The sequence below is a fragment of the Vipera berus genome (genome assembly GCF_964194415.1).
Source record: "Vipera berus genome assembly, chromosome: 3".
Lineage (NCBI taxonomy): Eukaryota > Metazoa > Chordata > Lepidosauria > Squamata > Viperidae > Vipera > Vipera berus.
In genome coordinates this window covers 198,540,371-198,567,772 of record NC_138204.1, presented here as the reverse complement: position 1 = coordinate 198,567,772, position 27,402 = coordinate 198,540,371, and the positions used below count along the sequence as shown (strand labels likewise).

Sequence of the window (27,402 nt, the reverse complement as noted above, 5' to 3'; positions counted from 1 at the left end):
CTCCAGTACTTTTGCTTCTAATATGGCATTCTTTTGAGTCAAATCTTCCACTTTTTCATCCAAATCTTCCACACATTCAGCCACTTTATACACTGAAGACAAAACGTCTACCTTCATCACCCTGAACTTCTGTTCCATCCTCTCCTCCATTCTCTCCTCCAACTTCTTCAATTTCTCCTCCATCTGTGCAAATTTATCACCAATTGATTGATTAATTGATTCCAAAAGTACCTGGGCATGTTTATCCAAAGCATCTCGTAAATCCTTCAGTGTCAATACATCAGGAGGGTGCAACGCCTGTAATGATGATTGTTGCACCGGAGAAGATCCACCACTCTGAAGAGTTTTAGGGGGAGGTTTAGCCGCCATCTTTAACTTTCAATTGTGACGCACTTTCACTTAAAGTTTAAAAAAGTCCATCAAGCTCGAGAGTAAAATAAAATAATCCTCTTCACCTTTTCCTCTTGTACCGCTCTGCCTGCTCCTTTTAATCCATAGTCCTTCCTTCAGGCAGGGGTGGTCGCAGACGCCTGGCTCTGCTCCATGAAATCAGGAGCAGAGGCGCTGGCCAGCTGGGAGCGACCCAGGCTACGGGGGAGTTCGATCCTTCAGCCGCCCAAGCTGCAAGCTCAGGCGGCCCCGGAGAACTCGACCCCTACCTGGGGCCTCACCCCCTCCTCTTCTCCCGAGGAGGGGGCTTCAAATTCACCCGAACAGCTGATCGGCGCTGTTTCGGGCGAAAATCACTCAGCTGAGCCGCGGGCAGCCCGGGAAGGCTGTCTCCGGCGCCGCGGAGCCACCGGAAGTCCAGGCATAACCAATTTTTGAAGTTCAATAAAACATATTCAAATTGCCACTGGTTTAGATGGCTTTGAAAAGATAGCTTGATTAATGGTAGACGTCTTTGAACAGCTTTTTCTGGACTCTTCCATAATTATTTGACTGGCCACTGGGAAAACTAATACTAGTGATGCCACACAACTCATTTTATTTTCTGTAAATTTCTTAATTAAAACCAATTGTCCTAGCAGTATTTAAAGCAAAATAATGTTTATTTTCATATTTTTAAAAGCACATTTGAAAAGAGAGGGGAGGGGAGGGGAGAAGACTAGAGTAACTGCATCTTCTTGTTTCTTTCCATATCAGTAGTAGTAGTAATTGATGAAAACCTTTGCCCTTTATTTTATTTTTAAGGAAATTAATTCAGCAAAAGAGAAGAACTTTTCAAGCATAAACAGACAAACTTTATATGCATTACTAAATTGATAAAAATTGCAATATATTATAGAGTCATAATTGTAAAAGACATAATATTATTTTCATTCAAAAATTAACATCTGTATTTCAGTGCATTCCACCTTCACATAAAAAAGTCTAGCAACTATATAAACATAATTTTCAGAATTTTAAACATCTATAAAATATATTAGAAAAATCACATGAATTCTAGTATGTGCTATATGAGTTTGTGTGTGTGTGTGTGTGTGTGTGTATGTGTGTGTGTGTGTGTGTGTGTGTGTAAAATACCATGTATCATATCACATAATGGAAAAAAGTATGAAAAGTTCAAACTACTATAAATCCCACATTTGAAACAAGGGGAAAAATATTATATTTACCTTCCTAGAGACTTCAAGACACAGTAGCCAGAGCAAAATTAGTAAATAATTATTCCTACAAGTACAATATGTCAGGGTTAACAAAAATAGGTATAAGCAAAAATAATGGAGTGGGACTTTATTTTAGATAATGCAGACAATGGTGTGTTCAGTCTAGGCTGTTTGCCCTGTACGATGATTTATTAGTTTTATTTATTTGGATTCCAAACAAACTGATTGTGCTTTTCAGGAACTATCTCTGCACATCTGTTGATGTACATCTGTACATTTCAGCTCAAGTTCCACTGTAATGAAAAAGAAAAGTAATGTAAAGGCAAAGAGATGTTCTCTATAAATTTAGTCTCTTCTGAATTAGTAGATAGAATTACTTGTTTTCTCGCTTTCATTTTACTTGTGATGTGCCTTGAATGTTTACTTAAAGCAAATGGAAATTTAACTGTGAAATTTCTTTCTTTCTTTCTTTCTTTCTTTCTTTCTTTCTTTCTTTCTTTCTTTCTTTCTTTCTTTCTTTCTTTCTTTCTTTCTTTCTCTTTCTCTTTCTCTTTCTCTTTCTCTCTTTCTTCTAGGGATGGACCTGAGCAAAATTCACCTCAAATTGGTCAATTTAGTGGCAACACCGCATTGGAATCTGTTTACAGCACCTCTAATCAGGTTCTAATAAAGTTCCACAGTGATTTTACAACAAGTGGCTTCTTCGTCCTTAGTTACCACGGTTAGTGTTGCACACCTAAAGGATGTGCGTGCATGTGTATTCTTTTCTTTTTTTAAAATAATAAACACAAAGGACATATTCCTAGTTAGAATGGTAAATGATTTCTGCTTAGCAGTAATAATTGCATGACAGTAAACATCAGGATTTATAAGAAGGCCAAGAGAGAATGAGAATCCAATTACAGAGCAGGGCAAACTTTGTACCTGAAATAATCCATTGGCACTGAGAAAATCCCCATCAATCAATTGTAAAAGGCAGCTTTACTAGGAATAGCTGAATGTTTTGTGATGATACCTTTAACACCATCAAACAGCAACATCTCCTTATATCAGGTCCTTGGGAAGGACTCAGTAGGTGGATAAAAATGCCAAATCCAGTCTAAGCATCTGGCTGAATGTGGAATGAACCATAATAATGATAAATTGATTTCTGTAACATACATTAAGAGTAGAAGGAAGCAAGGGGAAGGAGGACAATACTTTGAAGGTCATCTTATTTCATCTTTTGTTCATTACAAAATATATAATATAGTATTTATTTATAAAAACACTGAGCTTTTTAATAAATAATAGATGCTGTAATATGGAATGCAGTACGGAGGTCCAAGTTTGACGTAGCTTTTAAGCAGCACATATTTGGAACATATATTTGTTCAGACCAACAGTTGTGAATCTAATTAATGGGACTGCTATCTAGCACATATTTTACTAATATATGTTAAATATACCAACAAGCATCAATAAAGGTGTTTGTCATAAACATTATGAAATAGATGCGTATGTTCCCTACAAAACCATAAAACCGTATAAACCTAATAACTTGTCATAGACTTCTGTAAAGTGTTAGATGCAAGCTAACTTGCCTGAAATTTCTTGTATCTTTTTTTTTAACTTTCTATGTGCTTATTGTTATAATGTAATGGGGAATGGTTTGTTAATTGGAATGTTTCTGCTGCTTTCATAGCATATCAACTTCGAGTGTGTCAGCCTCCATCTAGTATACCAAATGCTGATGTTCTGACTGAAGATGATGAATTTGAAATAGGTAAAGCTAATATTAATGTAGACAACTTCTGTTAAATTCCAAAAAATTACCATATTTAACATATGTGTCCGTATACGTGGAAGTTTCTACATTTAGTTTTTCTATGATATATGTAAATAAATGACATGTGTATATGGATATATCTAAATGAGGAACATAGGATCTCCTATAATTACAAGGATTCATTTTTATTTAACAACATTTATTAGTAAAGTCATAAACATTAAGTTATTTTAACTGTCTACATGTTTTGGATTTATTTTCATGGGATTTATTTTCATGGGATTCAAGCATTCCTAAATGTAGCATCATTAGAAAATGTTTAAAAATTTGACAGTTTGTGTCCTAATATGTCATGATGCATGATGCATATCTATGCATAAGATGTAGACAATGTGTTTGTTATAACAGTGTATTTGTTATGTCCAAAAGCTACAAAAATGTATGTAAAAATTATAATGTACAACTACAGATGATGTCTTACACATAATCAGTGATACCCAATTATATAGAAGGTAAGTTTGTCAATTCTGACAAAATTGGGACACAGAACAAATTTAAGTGGATAAATGAGACTTAAAAACCAAGTAAGCATAGAATGCACTGGATGGGTAAAGTGGAAGAAGGAAAGGGAGTAATAAAAAAGGGCTAGCAGAAAGATCTGGTTTTGGTCATCTTAGCTTTTAAATTATGGATACTAAATATACATTTTTTGCGTGTATGTATGTCTATATATGTTTGCCCAGGTGTAAACTAAATGCAAATTTATTTTAGACTATCTCTAGGTAGCTCCACTGATTCTTAGTCTATACCAGTAATAACTTTCCCCTGGCAGTATGAACTGTTGCTTTTGTTGTTGTCACTAAATTAATCATCTGTTTCTAGCATCTTCCTGTATCACTGCTCTCCAATATAGGTGCCATCTTGCTTTAACTGAACAGCTGGGATGATGACCTTCAAGCTTTAGGTGACTCTGTTGTGAATATATACTCTTGACATACTCACCCAATGTTCTTTGCTCATCCCTTCCAGCGATGGCTCCACTACCAACACCATAATGAGGCAGCGTAAAAAATTCATGAACGATGATAGCTAGCTAGATGGATAGATAGATAGATAGATAGATAGATAGATAGATAGATAGATAGATAGATAGATAGATAGATAGATAGATAGATGGTAGAGAAAGAAAGACAGTCATATTTTTCTTTTCCCAAATCAAGAGTTCTTAATACTCAAATTGGTTGTAGGGAAAAACTGTATTTTCTATTTTTAAATTGCTCACACACCTGGAAGTAATTTTAGCTATTTAGTGCTAATTTTATCAGTAACAAAACTCCAACAAGACATCCTAGTCTGAAATTCCCCATACATATATCCAAAGAGCCCTTTTCTATTTTTACCATATCTGTACTTTATATTTGTATGGTCCCACTGAGATACTTCAGTTGACTGCTGTTATAAAACCTTTTGCACTCTGTGGCACTCTTCATCTGACCAACAGGGTTTGATTATGATCCTAGACAGCAAGATGTGCAGATGGAGGAGACAGAAAAACACAGCCTGAGTCAACTTGATGTCTATTACCTGGCTAAATGCTCAAGACTGTTTTCCTTAAAATCAGTTTGCTTGTTCAATCAGATGTTCACTTGCTGTAAAGGAAATGAATCTGCCGCTTGTGTGTACAGCCATTTCAGACTGTGTTCTTTTTAAAGGTGTTGAAGCTAAAGTAGAATTCACAGGGAAATATTCAAATGTGTGGAAAATAGAATATTGCTAAATACTGCCAAGTACCACAGCTCTGCAAAGAATTAAAACAAGGTTGTTGTGGGTTTTTTTTCAAATGATAGTTGAAACAGATTCCCTAGAAGCATGAAAGTAACCATATACTCTGAAACATTTAAATGCTTGAGTAAATTCTTCAGAAAAATGTTTCCTTGATTCTCTGTGCATGCTTTTGTATGCACAGAGAACATTTCTGTTCAGAGCAAGGAAGCAAAGCTGCTATGCAAGCATAGTTGTGCAGAGCATTCACAGATTTCCAGAGGATGTGCTGCTTAAATGCCTTAAAGAGGGATGTTTGACTCAATAACATGTTCTGCTATAAGTGCCTTTCTAATGCATTGCATTATCCTATCAATTCATGCATAGTAATTAACAGTAACTTCTATAGAACAGTTCATGTATTTAATTCCTTCAGTTTCAATTATAAAATGCATTCATTAACATATATAAAATGTATTGAAAGACTAGATGGATGGATGGATGGATGGATGGATGGATAGGTAGGTAGGTAGATAGATAGATAGATAGATAGATAGATAGATAGATAGATAGATAGATAGATAGATAGAGACAGACAGACAGACAGACAGACAGACAGACAGACAGACAGACAGTTTGACTGATTGATTGATTGATTGATTGATTGATTGATTGATTGATTGATTGATTCCAGGGAAAGTTACTGTACTTAGAAATGTTCAAAGTTCAAGTATCAAATGAATAAGGAAATATCTAGAAAAAATAATCACCAACTAAGAAATATAATGTAATAAATTACCTTTGGAACCTGACTTTTGGTAACCTACTTATCTACCAGACTATCATGGGGAAAAACAAACTATATATGTGGTTATGAAGAGTCAATACCAACCTGATGGCTATTATAGATATATAATAGCTGAAACTAGCAATAGAAATAAGGGAACTAGATGCCCTTTTTAATTACTGAAATAACTAGAACAAAATATAAAGCTTTTCAACTCCACAAAGTCACAATCATGTAAATGTGTGAGTCACGCTAATAGCATAGCTGGCATGAAATGACAAATTAGATAGCTTATTTGCCACATCATTTCCTCTGTCTAATGGAACCTATTTGTACTAGTGGTCATTTTCACATTACATATGGTGAGAAACATGCTTCGTTAATCAATGGTATTGTCAACACTGAAAAGTCCCCATTAATTGGTCTTTAACTACAGTCTTTTCTCTTTTCCTCCTTTTTATTACACAGGGGACATAATAAGGTACCAGTGTCTACCAGGTTTTACATTAGTTGGTAATGAGATTCTGACTTGTCGACTAGGAGAGAGATTGCAGATGGATGGCACACCACCTTCTTGCCAAGGTTTTAAACTTTTTTTTAAAAAAGAAGAAGTTTTTTTAGTATATATTTGCTTACTTTGATGTCTTGCATGAACTATTTAGTTAGCATCAATAAATAACAGGTGCGAGTCATATATATATATATATATATATATATATATATATATATATATATATATATATATATATATATATATATATATATATATATATATAATGGGAATACTGACTAAGTTTGATTGGATGTTGAGGAATATCCAGGGAGAAAATGTGAACCATTCCTGAAAGCATTTATTCAAAAGTGTTTTTATGTGCATTGTCTTCTTATTTCCTTTCATTTCTCTTACCCTGTGCTATGGGTAAAAGAACAGGAGTGGTATTGCAGCCATGATCTTCTCAATCATAATATATGGCTGTTAAAACTGGACGATCAGAAACAGTGAATGATGAAAATGATAAAACTGTGTTTATTTATTTATTTATTTTTGGGACTTATTTGCCGCCCTATCTCCCGAAGGACTCAGGGCGGCTTACAACAATAAAAAACAACAATACAAAAATTAAAAAAGAATTAAATAGCCCCAAAATAAATTAACTACAGTTAAAAATTAAAACATATTTAAAAACCCATCATCAATCCAGGTCAGCCTGATGGAAGAGAAAAGTTTTGAGGTCGCGGCAAAAGGACCGGAGGTCCGGGGCCATCCAAAGCTCAAGGGGGAGTTGGTTCCAAAGGGCTGGTGCTCCCACAGAGAAGGCCCTCCCCCTGGGGGTCGCCGGCCGACATTGTCTGGCCGACGGCACCCTGAGGAGGCCCTCTCTCTGTGAGCACACTGGGTGATGGGAAGTCGTCCCCGGTAGCAGACGGGGGAGAGAATTGTTGAAGATCATAAAAAGCAAATCATAAAATACCAGACCCAGTAAAATCAACTTGTTCACTGGAACACTAATAATAAAGATAAAGCTTAAATATTAGATAAATACTGTAGAAGTAGAAACTTTGAAGAACCTGTTTGGGAAATCTGAAGGCAATCAAGAAAGAATCTGTCAAAGATGAGATGGCTGGCTATAATTACTGATGTCAAAGCACAAACTTACAAGACTTCAAAGTAGCTGACAGACAATAGTGAATAATGTCCATTAGATCATGAGGAGTCAGAAGTGACTAAACAATTGAGTGACCAGGTGACTAAGATGTTAGACAAGGATTAGAAAGATCCATGACTGAACTTCATATGTAGACATGAAAGCTCACTGAATGACTTTGGGACAGTAAGACAGCCAGACTTATTTCTCATAGTTGTGGTGGATTCAGATTGAAAGAGGGAGAAACCAACTTGACTTCCAGAAAGAAAGTCTGGCTATAAGTCTAACATATAGCAAATAATGAATATCCACAAATGGAGGAACTATGTTTAAGGAAAAATAGCACAGCTATGCAAACTAACAGCAAATTAAATTCAGATCAGGATGTTCTAGGCTGACATCAGCTGTCCTTTAGTTTTTATGGTACAAATAATGCAGTCTTCTTTTCTTTCCAGAGTGCACCATGAAATTTTATTCATTAGATAGTTTCGATAACTTGTTTATTTCAAATGCCACTTGATCCATTTCAATCAAAGCAATAACTAGCCATTTGTGGGAGGGGGAGATGCTATTTAGCAAAAACTTTCCAAAACATCTTGAGACAATTTGTATTTTTCCTTTGAAAAGTGCATCAGTTCAATTAATGAATGAACGAATGAACAAACGAACGAACAAATGAATGATCCACCAAGGGATTGCAATTGTTCATGTTCTATCATCCCATCCTATCCCTGAGTGGAAAAGCAAGGAACTTGCAAGTTTCCATTAAAAAATAATCCACGGTTATTTTTGAGTAAAGCAATTTAAGGTAACTCAAGTCATGTAATAGTTAGGGTCAGAAGTAAGGTATCTATGAACAGATCAGAAGTTTCCTAACCATTCATTTTTTATATCTTTTTATTAAATGTATTTTATCAAATTCAAAAGATACAGAAAAAATTACATTTTTATTAAATGATAATAAGTTAGAATACAGACTTAGTCTATTGTCACTTAATGCATAAGGTTCTTGAACTCATAGGTATTCGTCATTCTTAATACCTTTAATTGAAACTGCCGAAATCTGGAAATTACTACTCCTTTTATTAGAAATATTGACCTTTTGAACATATTGCTAAGACTCCACACCTAGCAACTCAATTAAAGATAAGTCATAATCAGTTTCTAAATCTCTAATAAAAAAAATAGTTGCTATTTTGTTCTCATTTTAGTCTTTCATAAAATATATGTAGAGAGGTAAAAAAAAATACTGAAGAAGCTGGTGTTGTGTCTGGCTCGCCTAAAGCAATCAAATCACTCTGAAGATACAATATAATTTTATTTGCATGCAAACCTTAAAATGGCGTACCCTGGATTGCCAGCAAAGATGATTAGCCCTCATGAAAAGCAGAACCAGAGCTTATATACCTTTGGCCTACTACATTGCAAACAGAAGACAAAGAAAAAAAGTTAGACATCTTGGAAATTACAGTTCATGGTGGAGTGCTTTAAATATACTTGTCCATTTACGCCCTCATACTAGACTAGACCTAGTATATTTGACATATATTGGTGAATATAAATAATTAGCTTTATGGATTCTTCTACCTGTTGCCATTCAAGATCAATTCAGCTTGTTGTGAATTTTGCCTTACAACAATAATTGAAGCAGTTCCTATCTATGGGGGGAAACATCTCATAGGTTTCATAGTTCAGTTTACAGCCATTGTGTGGGTACCTTTTACCATTGATCACAACTATTTGTATCAGCATCAGAAACATATATGATAATGGGCTTCAATTATGCATGAGTTGACCACCATTTTGACTTTTTAAAAATCTTTATTCCACCCTCAGCCCAGAAACTGCTGTCCCCCTCATCTTTCTCTATTGCAGAGCAGAAGCATTATAGAACACAAAAAAGTAATTTCTTCAAGAGCGAGAGAGAGAGTCAAATATTATTTATATTCATCTGCATATTTCACCAAACATATGGTGCTAATAGATTTTCAATCTAGAGTTGACATAGTTGTTGTTTTTTTCTTCAGTTACCATATTGGCGATAGTAGAAAAACAGGTAATATTCTACCTGTATTAGGACTAACATTCAATTAAGCACTAAAGGGAATTATGTTTAAATTGTCAAATGTTTAATTTTTTTTAAAAAACTATGTTTAGTTGTGAATAGCTTTACTATTAAATGGCTAGGCATTTTATGAAAAATATGCACATTCTCTTAACTTCTTTTTTTAAAAAAGTACACATTATCTAGGAATTGTTTATTAATCCATTTATTTAGCAAGGTTTAATTATTATATTCCCAAAGGATAAAAATAAGATAAGCCACTGAAATACTTGAATAGCACATCATTTCACAAAGAGCAACACATAACTTCTGGGGCAGAGAATCCTTTTCTTTTTCTCTTCAAATTATGCAGGCATGTCTAGAAATGAGAAAAGAAAACAATACCAGAGGAAAAAAAATAAAATCCTGTTTGGCAGACTTGGAAATAGCTCCATTTATTTTCACACACAAAGCATGCTAAGCGTATGCTAAATAGAGAGACAAAAAGAGCAGGCAAGCCACTCAGTTGATCAATGATCAACTTGCTCAGCTGGAAGGAAATTCTATTAAATTTACGGAAGTTTAGTTAAGTTTTGTGGTGCCTGCTTCTGGAATGAGTTTTCTTCTGAGATCCATATGGCTCTCACCTTGACAATGTTCTGGAGGATATTAAGGCCCTGATTGTTCCAGGATATGCTATCAAGTTGACCATTTTCTATGTAGATTGTTCATTTTCTTTAATCTGTTTCTTATACAGGTAGTCCTTGACTTACGACCAAAATTGAGCCCAAAATTTCTATTACTAAGTGACAGTTTGTTAAGTAAGTTTTGACCCATTTTACAACTTTCCTTGCCACAGTTAAGTTAGTAAGATGGTTGTTAAATGAATCTGGCTTCTCCAAGGTCCAGTGATACTGCAACTGTCATAAATATGGGTCAGTTGCCAAGTATCTGCATCCTGATCACATGACCATGGAGATGCTGCAATGATGTGAAAAATGATCATAAGTCACTTCTTCCAGTGCAATTGTAATTTCAAACAGTCTCTAAATGAACTGTTGTAAGTCAAGGATTACCTGTACTGTGAACTGCCCAGAGTCAGTCTGGATCTGGGAGCACCTAAAATCAGTTAATTAAAGCTTGAAATTTACATATATGGGTAGAGAGATTCTAGGAACTGATAAAATACACACCTGCTTTAATGATTCAACAAAAGTTAATTCTTGCACTCTTCTGAATGTCCTTTGCACAGACCCAATAGTATGATAAGCACTGAGCATCTTAGTGTCTTCACATAGCCACCTTCTACGAGGTGGAGAAGGACAAGGAATCATCTACAGTATATACCAAATCCTTTATGTAGTTAACTAATTTATCCATATTGGGGGGAAAAATCCTTTCTTTTTCAAGTCTTTTAAGAGATTGAAAGATGACTAGCACTGACAATATTATCTACTTTAGGTAATGAAACGTCTGCAAGAAAACAACCAAGCTCAAAAAGCACCAAGAACTTCTCACTGAAAGACGTAATTTACTTTAACCATGTAAACTATTTGTCAGTTCAGTATCAAGTTCAGACTCAAAAAGTGACTAAGGCCAGGATCCATTTTATCAGGGGAGGCAAATGCAAGAACTAAGGAGTAAAATGGTTTCTTAAGGCACCAACTTTTCTCCTTGATTTCCCCAAAGTGTAGATTTACAGACCCACAAAGGATATTGATAGTCAATGAATGCTGCATCCCTGTTCTACATGAAGTAACAAATATTTGGAAGAGTTTAGCTTCTCTTTATTTGATACATAATCAGATATACTAGGATAAAAATGCATCATTTCAGAAAAGAATATCTAAAAAATGGGAACACATTTCATTTCATTTCATTTTCATTTTATTAAATTTATATGCCGCCCTTCTCCCTGAGGACTCTGGGCAGCTCACAACAATAAAAATTAAAAAAACATAGAATAAAAAATTAAAAGAGAATTAAACAATAAATGCGAAATTACAAAACAATTTAACCCAGTAAAAGCCTAATTAAAAATCGTAGTCAGTCCAGGCCCGCTTGTTTGAACAACTAGGTCTTCAGGTCACAGCAGAAGGACCGAAGGTCAGGGGCCGTCCGCAGCTCCGGAGGCATCTGATTCCAGAGGGTCGGTGCACCCACAGAGAAGGCTCTCCCCCTGGGGGTTGTCAGCTGGCATTGCCTGGCCGACGGAACCCTGAGGAGGCTGACTCTGTGGGAGCGAACCGGGCAATGGGAGGTTGACAATGGCAGCAGGTGGTCTCGCAAGTACCCCGGGCCTAAGCCATGCAGGGCTTTAAAGGTTATTACCAGCACCTTAAATCGCCAATGCAGCTCACACAGGAGTGGTGTAACATGGGAGTACCGAGATACTCCCATAAGCACCCGCGCGGCCGCATTTTGCACCAGTTGAAACCTCCGGGTGCTCTTCAAGGGCAGCCCTATGTAAAGAGCATTGCAGTAATCCAGGCGAGAAGTGATGAGGGCGTGGGTGACTGTGCATAGGGCATCTCGGTCCAAAAAGGGGCACAACTGGTGCACTAGGCGAACCTGTGCGAAGGCCCCCCTGGTCACGGACCTTAGATGATCTTCCAAATTAAACCGTGAATCCAGGAGGACACCCAAGTTGCGAGCCCTTTCTGAGGGGGGCAATACCTCCCCCCATCGAAAGAGATGGAACTTGTTGGACAATACGAGATGCCGGTATCCACAGCCACTTGGTCTTGGAGGGGTTATGCCTGAGCCTGTTCCTTCCCATCCAGACCCACACTACCTCCAGGCACCGGGACATCATGTCAAGGGCATCACTGGGTTGGCTTGGGGTGGAGATGAACAACTGGGTATCATCGGCATATTGGTGATACCTCACCCCAAAGCCACGGATGATCTCACCCAGCGGCTTCATATAGATGTTAAACAGGAGGGGGGAGAGAACCGACCCCTGAGGCACCCTCAGGGCCTCAGGGTAGATCTCTGTCCCCCTGCCAATACAAACTGCAAGCAGCCTGAGAGGTAGGAGGAGAACCACCATAAAACAGTGCCTCCCATTCCCAACCCCTCGAGCCGTCGCAGCAGGATACCATGGTCGATGGTATCAAAAGCCGCTGAGAGGTCAAGTAGGACCAGGACAGAGGAACAGCCCCTGTCCCGGGCCCGCCAGAGATCATCCACCAGTGCGACCAATGCCGTTTCCGTGCTGTAGCTGGGTCTGAAACCAGACTGGTACGGGTCCAGATAGTCCGCTTCATCCAGGAATTGCGGGAGCTGACGCACCACAACACTCTCAACAACCTTTGCTACAAAGTGAAGGTTGGAGACAGGACAGTAGTTATTCAACAAGGCCGGGTCCAGAGCAGGCTTCTTGAGGAGGGGCCTCACCATTGCCTCTTTTAAGGCAGAGGGTAAGACACCCTCCATCAAAGAAGCATTAACAACTGCCTGGAGCCAGCCCCCTGTCACCTCCCAGGCGGCCGAAACCAGCCAGGAGGGTCATGGGTCCAGTAAACAAGTTGTAGTGCTCAGTCTACGTATGATCCTGTCCACATCGTCCAGAGTCCACAGGGTCAAACTCACCCCAAATGGTATGACCAAGACCAAGACATCAAACACAAGAATCTGAATACATGTCTTCTATACAGTTTCCAGATATTTATCCATGTTTTGATGTCTTTGGGATGAAGTGTTTGATGTCTAAGCTGAAAATATAACTATATCTTTCCAGTTACTCAGTTGTTTATAACTTTTCTCTTTTCTCTCTTTTCTTTATTTCTCTGTCTCTCCATTCTCTCTCTCTCTCTCTCTCTCTCTCTCTCTCTCTCTCTCTCTCTCTCTCTCTCTCTCTCTCTCTCTCTCTCTCTCTCTCTCTCTCTCTCACAGTATTATGTCCAGCAAACGAATTGCGCCTTGATTCAACTGGAGTGATCCTGAGCCCAGGCTACCCAGATAGCTATCCAAACCTTCAAATGTGTGCTTGGACCATTACAGTGGAAAAGGGTTACAATATCAGCCTTTACTTTGAATTCTTCCAGACCGAAAAAGAATTTGATATACTTGAGGTGTTTGATGGTAACTAAAGGATATTCAACTTTGAATGCATCATAATTGTTTTAGCAAGTAATATTACATTATGCATCAGAATGTTATCAGAAATAACACAGTGTGATTGTTGCTTACAATTAATGAACATTTTCACTTATGCTACGAACAGCTGGTTGTAATATATTGCATTATTCAAATGATTATTTATCCAAGAAAAAACATTCAACATTTCTCTAATTTTGGTCTTTCTTTTTTCCTCATATGTGTTCCCTGGGATCAAGGACCAAATAGTCACAGCCCGTTGCTAATCTCCTTAAGTGGAGATTATACCTCCTCTCTCAATATAACAAGCATGGGCCATGAAGTATTTCTCCGATGGTCAGCAGACCATGGTACCAACAAAAAAGGTTTTAGGATAAGATACATAGGTAAGTCACCCTTGCCCCCCTTTTTCCACTCTACTTCAAAAGAGTCAATAAGGTGAACAACCAGCAGATTGGGAGGGAGGAGAAATGGAAGCTGGAGTAAGTCTGTGTAGAGAAGGGGGAATAAGATCCTGGAAGATGTGATTTTAAAATCCAAATAAATCCATTTTCAGCTCAATTGTCAATATAATATCTAATTAGCAGATATGATTCTTTCTTTCTTTCTTTCTTTCTTTCTTTCTTTCTTTCTTTCTTTCTTTCTTTCTTTCTTTCTTTCTTTCTTTCTTTCTCTAGTTCAAAGTAGTCGACTATCAAATGACATCAGAATAATTTGTCTGCCTTCAAGGAAAGTGACAACATTATCTTAATCATAGCAGCTCATTCTGGAACAATATACTTTCTTTTAAACGTTTAAACTTTTGCTCATTCATGTTTAGGAATTTGGGCAACCATGAAATATTTAGTTCTGTTTAGATTTTGGTTTCACCTCAAGAAGAACCCACACCTTTACCTTGAATTTCACTTTAGACAAGATTTAGGTAGCAATTTTGAAGTGGAACAATTTCAACTATTTCTACAAAGTGTGATCCGGGCAGTTGTTTTTAGGAAAAATATGATAGTAGTTCCATTCCAAATTGGAGATTAAGATATCAACAAAATGTTCATGAGTTGGCAACAGTACTTTATTAAATTTATATATACATGTACATATATATACATACACACACACACACACACACACACACACACACACACACATATATATATATATATATATATATATATATATATATATATATATATATATATATATATATAATATTAATATTAATATTAAAAATTAAAAATTGTCCTAAAAATGCAAGTCTCAGGTATATTCATGACAAAACTGGAAACACAGATCATCGAGACGAAAAATTAAAACTGAGCTTTCATCAGCACCTGCTGACAGACTGTATGCCAGGATTGGGAGGCACATTTTTATAGTCTCTGTGAAGCCAACAGTTTAGCTAATGAGCACGTTACAAGTCTATTCGGCCCCCGCCCTCCTGCAATCAATTGCATCGATCCTATTTCTGTTGGGCTGGTTGAGGTTTGTTTAAGTTTTGGTGCTCTGCCTTTCTCCACTTGCCCCGCCCACCGGGAGCGTTCATCTTGCTGCGCGCGATCATCTAGCCGCCCGAGTGACTCTTCTGCATGCAATGCTGCCATCTCGGCTGGTCGCTCCTCTATCATGCTGGCATCAGTGTCCTTGTTGGTCAAATGCCCTCTCCTCATGTCCATGGGTCCAGTCTGCTTCCTGGTCATCTCCTGCTGCGCTGATGTCTCGGCTAGTGAGAGGTTACGATCCTCTGCCCTCCTGCTTGTGCTGGGGAGAAGTGATCATTGGTTCATCCATCCAGTTTTCCTGCATGATAATATATGTTGGTGCAGCTTCTGGCAACAGCTCAATGTGCCAGTTAACAGAATGTTGTTTGGATAACCAAGCCTCTTTTAACAGGTGGCCGCCTTTGGTTGTATTGTGAGCAATGACTCTGGCCTCTGTAAAATTGAAAGTATGGTTGTGCTCGATAGTGTGAGCCCATACCTGACACCATTTTTCTTTGCATTTGATGGCCAGTTCGTGCTCATGGAGCCTCGTCTGGAGGTGTTTTGTGGTCTCTCCAATGTAGTTACATGAACAATCATTGCAATTGATTTGGTAGACCACAGATGACATATCACCCACAGATAGGGGTTCTTTAGGGCACATTATTCATGTGTCTGACTGGGTCTGACTGGGTCTATGTGTATGTCACTCTGATGTTATGTGCTGATAGTATTTGTGTCACTGTTTCCAAGACGCCATGGATATAGGGAAGTATGGCCCAAGTGGTAGTCGTTCTGTCATCTATAATCCATGATGCTCGTTGTTGGTGGCAATGCCAGATGAAATCAATAGAATATCCATTTTGTGTGCATACCTGATAAATGTATGCATACTCCTTGAATTTTTCTGTTGCTGTACTGCAATGTGTGTTAATTCTATTAAAAAGTGTGCAATGCAGCTAGTTTTGTGGGCAGTGGGGTGATTGCTGTTGTTGTGGAGGATTCTGTCAGTATGTGTGGTTTTGCAGTAGACACTAGTGTTAAGTGTGCTGTCATGCTCATGACAAATCAGTATGTCTAGGAAGGGTAGGGTGTTGTTCACTTCTTCCTCTGCTGTGAACTGGATATCAGGATAGATGGAGTTGAGCTTTTCCATGAAACCAGTTTTATCATGGTGCTTGATGACGACAAACGTGTCATCGACATACCTAGCCCAAAATTTGGGCTTATAGATGTTCATCGCCATAAGTTCCAAAGTCTGCAAAACCGCTGTGGCAATTATTCCAGAGATGGTGTGCCCCTGATCTGTTCATACATGGAGCCACTAAAGGTAAAATATGTTTTCAGGCAAAAGTTGAGGAGCTGTATATAATCTTCTAAATTCCGTGAACCAGGGAGCTGTGGTTCCTCATCCTGCAGCAACTCTCTCATGACAGACACAGCCAGTTTTTGGGGAATGAATGTAAACAATATCACTTCGAAAGATACCATGATCTCATCATCTTCTACTGTTTTTAACCTTTGTAAAAAGTCTTCAACTGATTTTACAGTGGTAGAGGTGTATTCCACCAGGTGTTGGAGTTGTGTACTCAGCCACTTTGCTAGCCCAAATGTTGGGGTGCCTCTAAATGATACAATAGGTTACAGTGAGATCCTGATTTTATGAATTTTGGGTAGCCCATAAATGCATGCTGCAGCTGAGTCCCTGGGTCAGATCATTTTTAAGTCCTCCTCATGAATCTTCCCCTGCCTGTTGAGTCTGTCGGCCACCTTATTGACTTGATTCCTGAGAGTTGTCATATAATCTTTGTTGACAGTTTGGTAGGCGTTCTCATCACTGAGTAAGGTCTGGATTTTCTGGTTATACTCCAGTCTGTCCATAACCACAGTAGCTCTACCTTTGTTGGCTGGCAGAATCACGACTGAGGTGTCCCTGCATAATTCTTGGAGGGCCATCTCTTCTGTTCTTAACAAGGTGTAACTCCATCTCTGGTTAACAAAGAGTCCTGTTAGGTGCTTCCTGAAAATTGCTGATTCCAGGGCTACCAGAAAGTCATGGTGATCCATGTTTCCAGTTTTGTCATATATATATATATATATATATATATATATATATATATATATATATATATATATATATATATATATATATATATATATATATATATATATATATATATATATATATATATATATATATATATATATATATATATATATATATATATATATATATATATATATATATATATATATATATATATATATATATAGAGAGAGAGAGAGAGAGAGAGAGAGAGAGAGAGAGAGAGAGAGAGAGACAGACAGACAGACAGACAGACAGACAGACAGACAGACAGACAGACAATGACAGACGCAGACACACACACACACACACACACACACACACACACACAGAGAGAGAGATTCAAGCATGCTGCTTTTAAGCAGTGAACACAGACAAAAAGAATTTACTACTAGAATGCTTGTTTGTATATACCAGTGTTCATTTCTGAATTATCCTAAAAACCTTTAAATTATAAGCCAGTTTTCCTTCATTTATTTATCATCAGTAGCTTCCTTACAACATGATATGGATGTGAAAGACAGTCTGCTATGCAAAACTCCACTGCGGCGGGGGGTGGGGGAGACAGAGAGAGAGAAAGAGAGATGTACATTTATAAAAAAATAACAAGTCATTTTCATATTCCACATAATATGTTTTGTGGCTCTCTGTCCTCCCCTTCCTGACAAAAGCATTCACATTCCTTTTATTCAGCCAGTATATACATCATCTTTCTTGCTCTTTCTGCCTAATATTAAATTACCTTGAATTCACATTAAAACAAGTATCAATTACAAATTTGTAAAAACTTCAACACTGGAAGTTGCAATATCCTGCTGGTGGATTGGAAATTTAGTTTAACTATGTCGATCTCGCTATCTGCACATCTGATGCCAGGGAAAACATCCCCTATAATATGAACCCAAAACAAATGGAATTATTTTTCTCTGTTAGGGTAAACAGGCAGTTTTATTTTCTCACTGTTTGTAGCATCATTGCTAAAAAGCAGTGTCCTGCAGTGTCCTGCAGACACCTGTCTGCTATTAAACAGTACAATAATTAACATCATAGGAGGGAGAAATTCATGCATTGTTTCTTTTGTTCCATTTTTCAAGCTCTTTACTGCAGTACTCCAGAGTCACCTCCTCACGGTTTCATTGTAAGCCAGACAGGAGGACAGCTGAACAGTGTGGTTCGCTGGGCTTGTGACCGAGGATTCCGTCTCATTGGAAAAAGCACCGCTGTGTGTAGAAAATCTCCCCTTGGATACTATGCATGGGATGTACCTGTACCAGCCTGTCAAGGTTAAGATTTTCATTTCAAATTTATATTCTCATAGTTTGGCACTGATAATGTTAGCCCTTTGAAGTAGACCAGGTCAGGAAAGAGACATTACAAAAAATACTAGAGCTCTACTTTATGGATAGCAGCTATAAAAACAGAATTTTGAAAGCTTGGTAGATTTTTCTGTTCCTTTCCTCTTATGCTCAACAGAGTCAAAGTGGGCCAATCTTGAGTTTCTTCTTTATTCCTTTCTTTATTGGGGGAAGGGTTAATTACTGCCCCTTATTTTTTCCAAGGCTATCTATGTACACTTCTACAAATGCCAACCACCCCATATATCCTGATTCATGTGCAGTGCTGCTTACTTTCCTTAATATAACACACAGCAGCTAGTTAAAAATACACATCTCTCCAGTTCATGAAACGTAACTGGTTTGCCAGTTGCTTTCCAGTCACAATTAATAGTGTGTGTTGTTTCTAAATTGGGCCATTTATAAATAGGCATGTGAGGAGATCAAGTGGCAAAAGACTTGACATTATCCACTTGCATGCAAATTGTGATGCAAGTATGGAAAGGGTATCGTGACACCATGATACCCATTTCTTCATTTTAGCACCATTGCGGCTAATTGAAGATGACTGAGGTCCAAAATAAATGGAGTCTTAAGATCTTTACCATAGGTCTTTATGAACAGTAGCTTACTCAGGCAATAAGTTACCACATAGAAATGATGGTATGAGGAAGTGAGTAGTTCTTAGTTTTCTGAAATCGTACCAGTGATCACTGAACAGAATGGTCTTTACTTGCTTGTCATCAGTAGAAACTTCATATGCACCAAAAGATTTTTGTTTGTTAACTGATATCAGAATTTATGAGATTTAATATTCACACTGGAATTTAATGAATACATTTCTGTCTCATTACCTTTAGACATTAGAGTATTGGTGATTGGAGAAAGGGTCTTATCATGGGGTCTTCTTTATGGAATGCTCTCCTATGAGACATGTTAACAATAGGATTTCAAACTTCCTTTTGTTAAAATCCTGGCCAGAACCTTTAACATTTAACCTACATGGCTTAGGAATGGATTACCTGGAGGAGTCATCTTTTTTTCCAAGAATCTATACTCCTCTAACTTGATCTAGCAGAATGGACATGCTGCAGATTCCATCAGCCAAAGAGTGTTGGCTTTCAGGGAATAGAAGATTATCTTTTTCTGTGGTGGCCCCTGCTGTGGAACATCCTCCCAATTGGACATTAGAATGGCCCCAAGCCTGTAAGCCTTTTTAAAGGTCCTAAAAATCCAGCTGTGTTCCCAAGCCTGGAGTCCTGAATGTGTCAGGGGCTGCATTTCCTGGTTTTATTGATAACTGGCCAAGTATCTCAGCTGCTATATATATTTATTTTGGATTTTTTTATTGTTTTAAAATATTTTTAATATTTTAATTGCAATATATTTTCTGAATTGTAAGCCATCCAGAGTCATTGTTTGAGATGGGCAGCTATAGAAATTGAATAAATAAAATAAAATAATGAAGTAAAACTCATTGGACTCCAAATAAATTGACCAGTAAATTGTCTGTTGACCAATTCTAAATATATCTCCTCTTCCATTTTCATTGCAGCCATATCCAGTGTAATACTATTTTACATTTAGCAGCAAAAACAGGGAACATTATTTTCAGTTACTTTAACTCAAAACTCAGAAGAGATTATGAATTTCATATTATTGAAACAAATGCAAATGCATTTTTCTTTACCTCTTACATTTTCCTGTACCAAAATGTCATTAATTCTAAAAATGCTGCCATAGTTATGATGTTTCTACATGTATATTATTTTACCTGTTTAATTCCTTTTTGAAATATATATTTTATGGCATAAAGAAAGAAGGAGTATTTCAAAATGGTGCTAAATAACATTTTTACAAGGTTAATGAATGTACTTCAGGAAAAAAAAAACCATATAGCATTTGGAGATTTAGAGTTCTGTTATGGATTGCTTGTAACCCTTGGATATCACATTGTTTTTTGTTTTAATTATTATCTTAATTCTATTTTATGAGTTTCATTATTATGATTATTTTGTTTTATTATTTGGATATTAGCCATTCTACATATTGGAGATAAGCAGAATATAAACTTTGGCTAATTAATTAATATTGAAATTGTTTTATCAACCTAGCTTATGTTCAAAGTACAAGAACTTTTTAAGTTGTTTTATTTTTGTTCACATTTAGTGCATGACTTTCATTTGTATCCACTTGAAAAATGAATTTTATATTCCTTTTTTCATTATTATTATTATGTTCACTATAACGTGAAAACACAGCTATCAGTTCTTTAGGTGATGTTGGCCTTCATAGGTTTCAAGCTATAACTCAAGAACCTAGGATGATGTAGGATCAGCATAGTATATGTGTGAATCCAATCAGAGTGACCTTTTGTAATTGACACATGGAAATTTTGTCAATGTGCAGATTTTTTATGTGCTCTCCAAGAATTTTTGGCATGGCACCCAATGTGGTCATAACCACTGAGACCACCACCATGGTTAGTTTATGTGATAATATTTCAACTTTGATTTTCAAATCTTGATACTTTCTGATCTTTTCCAATTCTTTGTCTTCTATTCTACTATTCACTATTCTAGGTAAAGCTGCCTTTTGTAATTGTCTGGTGGTGATTTTGTCAATGCCAACTGTGTTCAAGTAATTGTTTGCCAATTATTTTATTATCATTAACTGCAGTATTATTTTCTCACTAATGTTTTGTTTTTGTATTGCTTAATTAAGTATATAATGTTTTCTAAGAGACCAGAATATTATTGTCATTTATATTGTTAATGGCAAACTAATCTTAAAATATCCTAAATGAATTGGAGAAATGACTTCCATATAATGCTATACAAAACAACGAATATTTGCTGATGTCTGTCTCATGCAGCATTATCTGGAAATCATTTCATCAGTATCCAGCATTCATGAAAATTATATCTCATATTACCACTCATATTCCACTCATAATGCCACTCATATTATTTTAAATGTGAATTTTCTTTAAATGCATTTTCCCACTTAAAGCATGAATATGTATTAATACACATTTACAGTTAACATTTGCAATTTAGACATACAATATACAAGTGAATATACCCATAGAAAAATGCCAGCAGAATGTTTTCCCAATTTAAATGCAAGCCTTTTGCTGCTGGACGCATGATTTTCAGGATTTGAAATTTCCTGAGATTCATTTCTTAAAAGACTAAAGAGTTCCAAATAGAGGACTCCATTTAAATTTACTGAAACAAAGTTTACTTAAAACTCTTATGTTAATTATCTAAGTTTTATTGATTTATAAAAACAGCAAAATGCTCTACAAATACCTGTGAATTTGAGTACTTAAATGCAGTGTGATTTTGTTAGCTGAGCTGTCTCTAAACTATATCTGTTTAGCTGGTTATGTGCCCAGTCAAAGGAGGTCCCAAAATTAATGCATAATGTAGTGATATGCAAAATGTTTTGGGTCAGACTGTCCTGTCCCTGTAAAGTTCTGTTCTTGATGACTGTTACAGCTTTGCAGAACTTTTTGAATATTTTCCCATTATAATTATTGGAATCCCAAGCAGATGATGATATGATGATAAACCTTTCTCTGTGCCTGCATATATGAATCAATCCACAAATTAAACTGAATATTTTTTTACTATTTTTATCCTCTCGAATCTAAAGGAAAGTAGCATATGCAGTATGTATTTCAGAAAAAAAAATGTTTTGAAACAAGTAGAACAGCAATGTATTTTTAAAACAGTTGTATCTTTTTTAGATTCCCATGTAATCTGGAAAGCAGATGTGTCTTTTTGAGTAGTTGATGTATGATAATAGCCATGTCTGTTATGCAATTCATTGATACAGCAGCATCCTGTGGCAAACTCATCTGGAAGCCATAAAAAAAAGGTTATGGCTTCAAGGAGATGCTGTACTCATACTTTGCCATATCTCTTCCAAACAATGCTCAAAGCTTACCTTTAGTACAAAGTTTGATCCCTGTGGATTCAATTAAAGGGAAATAACTCTTGATTTGGGCAATAAAGAAGTTGTCTGAAACCTGAATAAAAATAATGAAAGTATGGAATCCTTGGCGCTCTCTGAGCTTGGTTGTTTTCTTGCATATGTTTCATTACCTAACTAGGTAACATCACCAGTGCTAGAAGGGAGTGGGGTTTGCTTTCTGTTTATATACTAGTGGCTTGCTAGTATTGGTGGAGTGTGCTTGGTGGTTGGTGGTTCCTTGATTAGGCTGTTTATCTGAGTTCGTAGTTCTTTGAGCTTTTATTTACTTCTTGTCTCCTTGTCTAGTTTTAATCTTGGTGTTAATCTCTGTTTATCTGGGTATTGATTGCTGCTGAGATGTTTTGCTCTTTTTTCTTTCCTTTTTGGCTTTTTACACCCCTTTGAAAGGTATGTACAGTGATGGTGATGGTAAAAGTGCTGATTGTAATGTTAGATTAGCAGTCAAAGATAGGGTACTGCATAAATCAATATTGTCTTTGCTTTCCATTTGTCTTGCCACTGCAATTATGATTAATGATTTCCAAAAGTAAGAGTTTTGAGTGTTATCTTATCCACCTGAAAAATCACTATTTGATGAATAGCTAAGTGAATTCAGTAAGGTCAACATTTTAAACAATGTGGGTGGACTTCAAACTGATTGTCCTGATCCTCTGAGCAATACCCAATGTTGGAAAAAAGAAGAGGTTGAGGAATACTATGTATAACATTCATAGTTTGTTTTGGCTTATGGTGCCACTGCCTGCTGATGCAAAAAAGTTGCATTTTTAGAATGATTATGAAGGAAGGAAGGGTGGTATTGCCTCTTCTAAGTTTTTGGGATCCTAGGCCAATGCCAATTTGTCCTTATCCTAAACCTGACCCTGATGCAATGTTATTTAAACATGTACACTGCACGCCACACTAACTGAGAATTAGTTGGGGTTGTATAAGAGGCTAATAAAATATAGTGTCTCTTTCAACAGCTGTTTTTGCAAACACCAGATTGTTGGATGCAGATGGATATTTATACAAACTCTTCCAAGGAGGATTCTCTGTGGCTTCTAAAATACTTTTAATGACTTCAAAATCAATAGTTCCCCTTTGTTTTAGTTTTATTGAATTAGTTTGTTTTATTGGACTTGGTTGTGAAATATACGCATACAAAGACACAAGGAGTTTATTTTTACCCGCAGAAAATTTCTAGCAAGTCACCAAAAAAATACTCCACACATACATATCTATTGCATCCCCCTTACAGAATGTATAAAATTTTTTAAACATGTTTATTAAATAAGCAAGCATCAGCGACAAGGAAGAATAATTTCAAAACTTAAACCAGACATGTCAAACTTGTGACATCATGTGACGTTGCGCAATGTTTCGGAGCCTTTTTGCCATTGCTGGCAATGGAGTGGGCGTGGCTTCCAGATGATGCGTCCAGCCCGCGAGCCAGCAGTTTGACACCCCTGACTTAAATAAATAATCTCTTTTGTTTCTTTTCAGTGTTATAAATTATTTTATCAATGCTGATTGGCAGGTACAAAATTCAAAGATATAAATCAGATAGGGAAGTGAATGTGAATAGACTGACCTTGGTCTTCAATTTGTATTGTTCCGGGCATCATATTTGTGAGTGAAATGACACATTGTTGAAAACCTTTAAGAGAAAATACTTGAATGAAATGGTATCAAGAAATATTCTGCTAGTTCTAACCCAGTAAGAAAATAGAGCAAATAATTTGCAAAAGAAAGTATGAAAAAAGTGTGTTGTTCACCAAATGATTGCCCAGAGACCAGCAGTGATGCTATGCTGCTAAATTAGCCAGCTAGTAAAAACTGCAGCAGCATATCCTTTTGAAATAGTTCTTTGTAATAAAAACAGCAAGCAGTTGAACATATCACCTGAAGCCTTCACAGGAGTGGAACGAGAGTCTTTCTAAAATATCAATATAGATCCTGTTCCACTTTTCCTATTCAGAAAAAAAGAATCATTCTTTCCAATCCTGATACCTTTGCATTTTCTTGAGTTTTCAACTTCTGTAAGAAGTTGGCCCTGAGATGGTTTTCTTCTTTCAGTAGGTCCCTTTCTGCTCAAAAGCCGAAAGCAGTTGTATTCCCAGTCATATTTAGAAGAAACCAACCTTTTGATGACTAAATAAATAATGTTTAATATATTGTTTAGTAAGAGCAAATCTTCAATCTGAAATGTAAGAGTTCTGAAGAAAAAAAAACACTAATAAAGTCAGAAAGACATGTAAGCACCTGAATCCTAAGCCTGTTGTATTCATTGGGAGGGGTTGTTTTTTTTTTTTTTGCTTCAAACACTGCAAAGGGACATGCTGAGTTTCTTCTAAGCCATTTCCTTTACTGTTCCTCATGTATAGACAGAAATCTTGCCAAACTAAAGCAGATTACTTGCATAATTAAAAATATACTTTGAGAAATCTTTAGGGAGGACATGTCTTGACCCTCTTCCTCCCAACAAAACTATCTAAATTTTGCTGTCTCTTGCTCCTCTGGAATGTAGCCCCTCAATCCTGGATTCCAGACTACATTCACTACAGATAAAGAGACCACTTAAGAGAAACAGAAACTCATTTGCAAGAACAGGTGGTGGTGAAAACAAAACAAAACAAAAAAAGTCTAAATGAATGATGCATTATTTTTCATGCTGCAATACTGCCAAGCACTTTTAGTCACATTTCATATCTGAATTACAGTTCTATTTCTGAAGATTGGAGATAATATACACAGAAAACAAAATTGGCCCTGTAGTCAACGCCTGCAAATTTGCTAATCCTTCCAAGCATTTTTAAGAATTTTAAGAATTCTAAAGTCATGTTTTTGTGTTTGATTATAATTCTATTTCTGAATGTTAGAGATAATATGCATAGAAATTGAGTTTGCCAGTGTAGTCAAATGACGTTTTGCCTGCCTGTGTTAATGTTTCAGCTATCTCCTGTGGAATTCCAAAAGCTCCATTAAATGGTGGGATATTAACTACGGATTATTTAGTAGGCACGTACGTTACTTACTTTTGCAATGATGGGTACCGGCTTTCATCCAAGGAACTGACCACTGCATCCTGCCAGCCAGATGGCACATGGAGCAACCATAATAAAACACCTCGCTGTGTAGGTAAGCATAACCTAGAAAAGATCTGTTTGCTTTGTTGTTAAACAGTTAAAGATCATTATGTAAGAGCCTTGGTGGAGCAGTGGGCTAATGCCTCCTTAAGTAACACCAACTGCCTGCAATTAGTGCAGGTTCACATCCCACCAGGCTCAAGGTTGACTCAGCCTTCCATCCTTCCGAGGTAGGTAAAATGAGGACCCAGATTGTTGGGGGCAATTAAGCTGACTTTGTAATAATGCCGCTTGGGGTGTGTGTGAAAGCCCTAATAAGCAGGCATATACATAGAATGAAGGCTACTGCTAAGTTTGTAAAGCCGCCCTGAGTCTTCGGAGAAGGGTGGGATATAAATGGAATTAAAATTAAATTAAAATTATTAATGTTTTGCTTTCCCAATAATTATTGATTTAAAAGGATTGTAGATAATGAGTGAAGCATCCCAAAGACCTAGGTGAATGTATGTACAAGTAGTCCTCAACTTACAACCATTCATTTAGTAACTGTTCTAAGCTACAACAGCACTGAGAAAAGCAAGCTATCAGCAGTCCTCATATTTACTACTGTTGCAGCATCCTCACAATCATGTGGTCAAAATGTAGGTCCTGATACTTGTAGCATCCTGGCGTCATCTGATCATCAATTGCAATCTTCTCAGAGGGCTTCTGAAAAGCAAAGGCAAGCTGGATTTGCTTAATGACCACCTGATTCACTTAACAGCTGCAGTGATTTGCTTAAAAACTATGGCAAAAAATGTCATAAAATTGGATGCAATTCACTTAATCACTGCCTTGCTTAGCAATAGAAATTCTGGTTCCAGTTATGGTCAAGGACTATCTGTATTCAAGAAAAACCTTAATTAAAGTGGAATATACATCATTACAGGTTGTCCTCACTTAATGCTCACTTAATGTCCTGTTTAGCGGCCTTTTGAAGTTACAGTGGTATTAGAACTACCTGTAGCAGATAACATTTGGGGCTTAAAAAACAAATCCAAAAAGTTTCTTAGGAGATTTTTTTTCCAAACCTTCTCTGTAAGACAGAAATCACAAATCTGGCAGAATCTTTTCCAGCTAACAATTCTATGCAGCTGCATCTCATAAAATTTTAAGCCTTTTAAAAAAACAAAAACAAAAACTGTTATTCAGAAGAGAGGCAACCTGACTTATGTGAGTCTGTGTAGTCTCACCTTACACCAACTTTAATTCATATAAACTATACAGTTTCAAACTTATTCAAAGCACTTGTGTAATTTCAGTTCTAGAAACCTCACAAAATAAAGTAAGGCTTATTTTCCTGAACAGTTTAGGACCATATAGTAGGTAAAATAATATCTCCTCCGTATATATTTCTGTCCAAACTCTTTGGACATCTTTGAGAATTCTTCATTAACACCAGTGGTGGGATTCAGCCAGTTCACACAACTTCAGCAGAACTGGTAGCTAATTTTTGTTGCCCAAGCCCAGAATGGACTTCTGGAAGCGGCATCCACAGAGAACCGGTTGTTCACATATTTGAATCCCACCACTGATTAACACTGTTGACTGATAAATCTTCATCAGGGTCCAGTCCAAGCCAGGAATAAACAAAATGCAGACTGTTTTAGAAAGAAGGTTGCAGTTTATTGAAGAGCAAAGCCAGACAGAAGTGTGGCTCTGGGAAAGCTGACCACATGTTGCTGAG

General features: G+C 36.8%; 1 protein-coding gene across 1 annotated transcript in view; it reads left to right on the top strand.

Annotated features, from left to right (window-relative positions):
* Positions 1-27,402, top strand: part of CSMD3 (CUB and Sushi multiple domains 3) — a gene marked incomplete at its 5' end in the record, with an annotated part of 687,334 nt that overhangs the window by 559,456 nt on the left and 100,476 nt on the right. Inside the window, 7 exons of the mRNA XM_081322366.1 lie at positions 2,186-2,331; positions 3,295-3,375; positions 6,395-6,508; positions 13,514-13,702; positions 13,957-14,103; positions 18,370-18,558; positions 25,543-25,728. Of these exons, the coding sequence (XP_081178492.1) occupies positions 2,186-2,331; positions 3,295-3,375; positions 6,395-6,508; positions 13,514-13,702; positions 13,957-14,103; positions 18,370-18,558; positions 25,543-25,728 (1,052 nt within the window). The remainder of the gene's footprint in view (positions 1-2,185; positions 2,332-3,294; positions 3,376-6,394; positions 6,509-13,513; positions 13,703-13,956; positions 14,104-18,369; positions 18,559-25,542; positions 25,729-27,402) is intronic.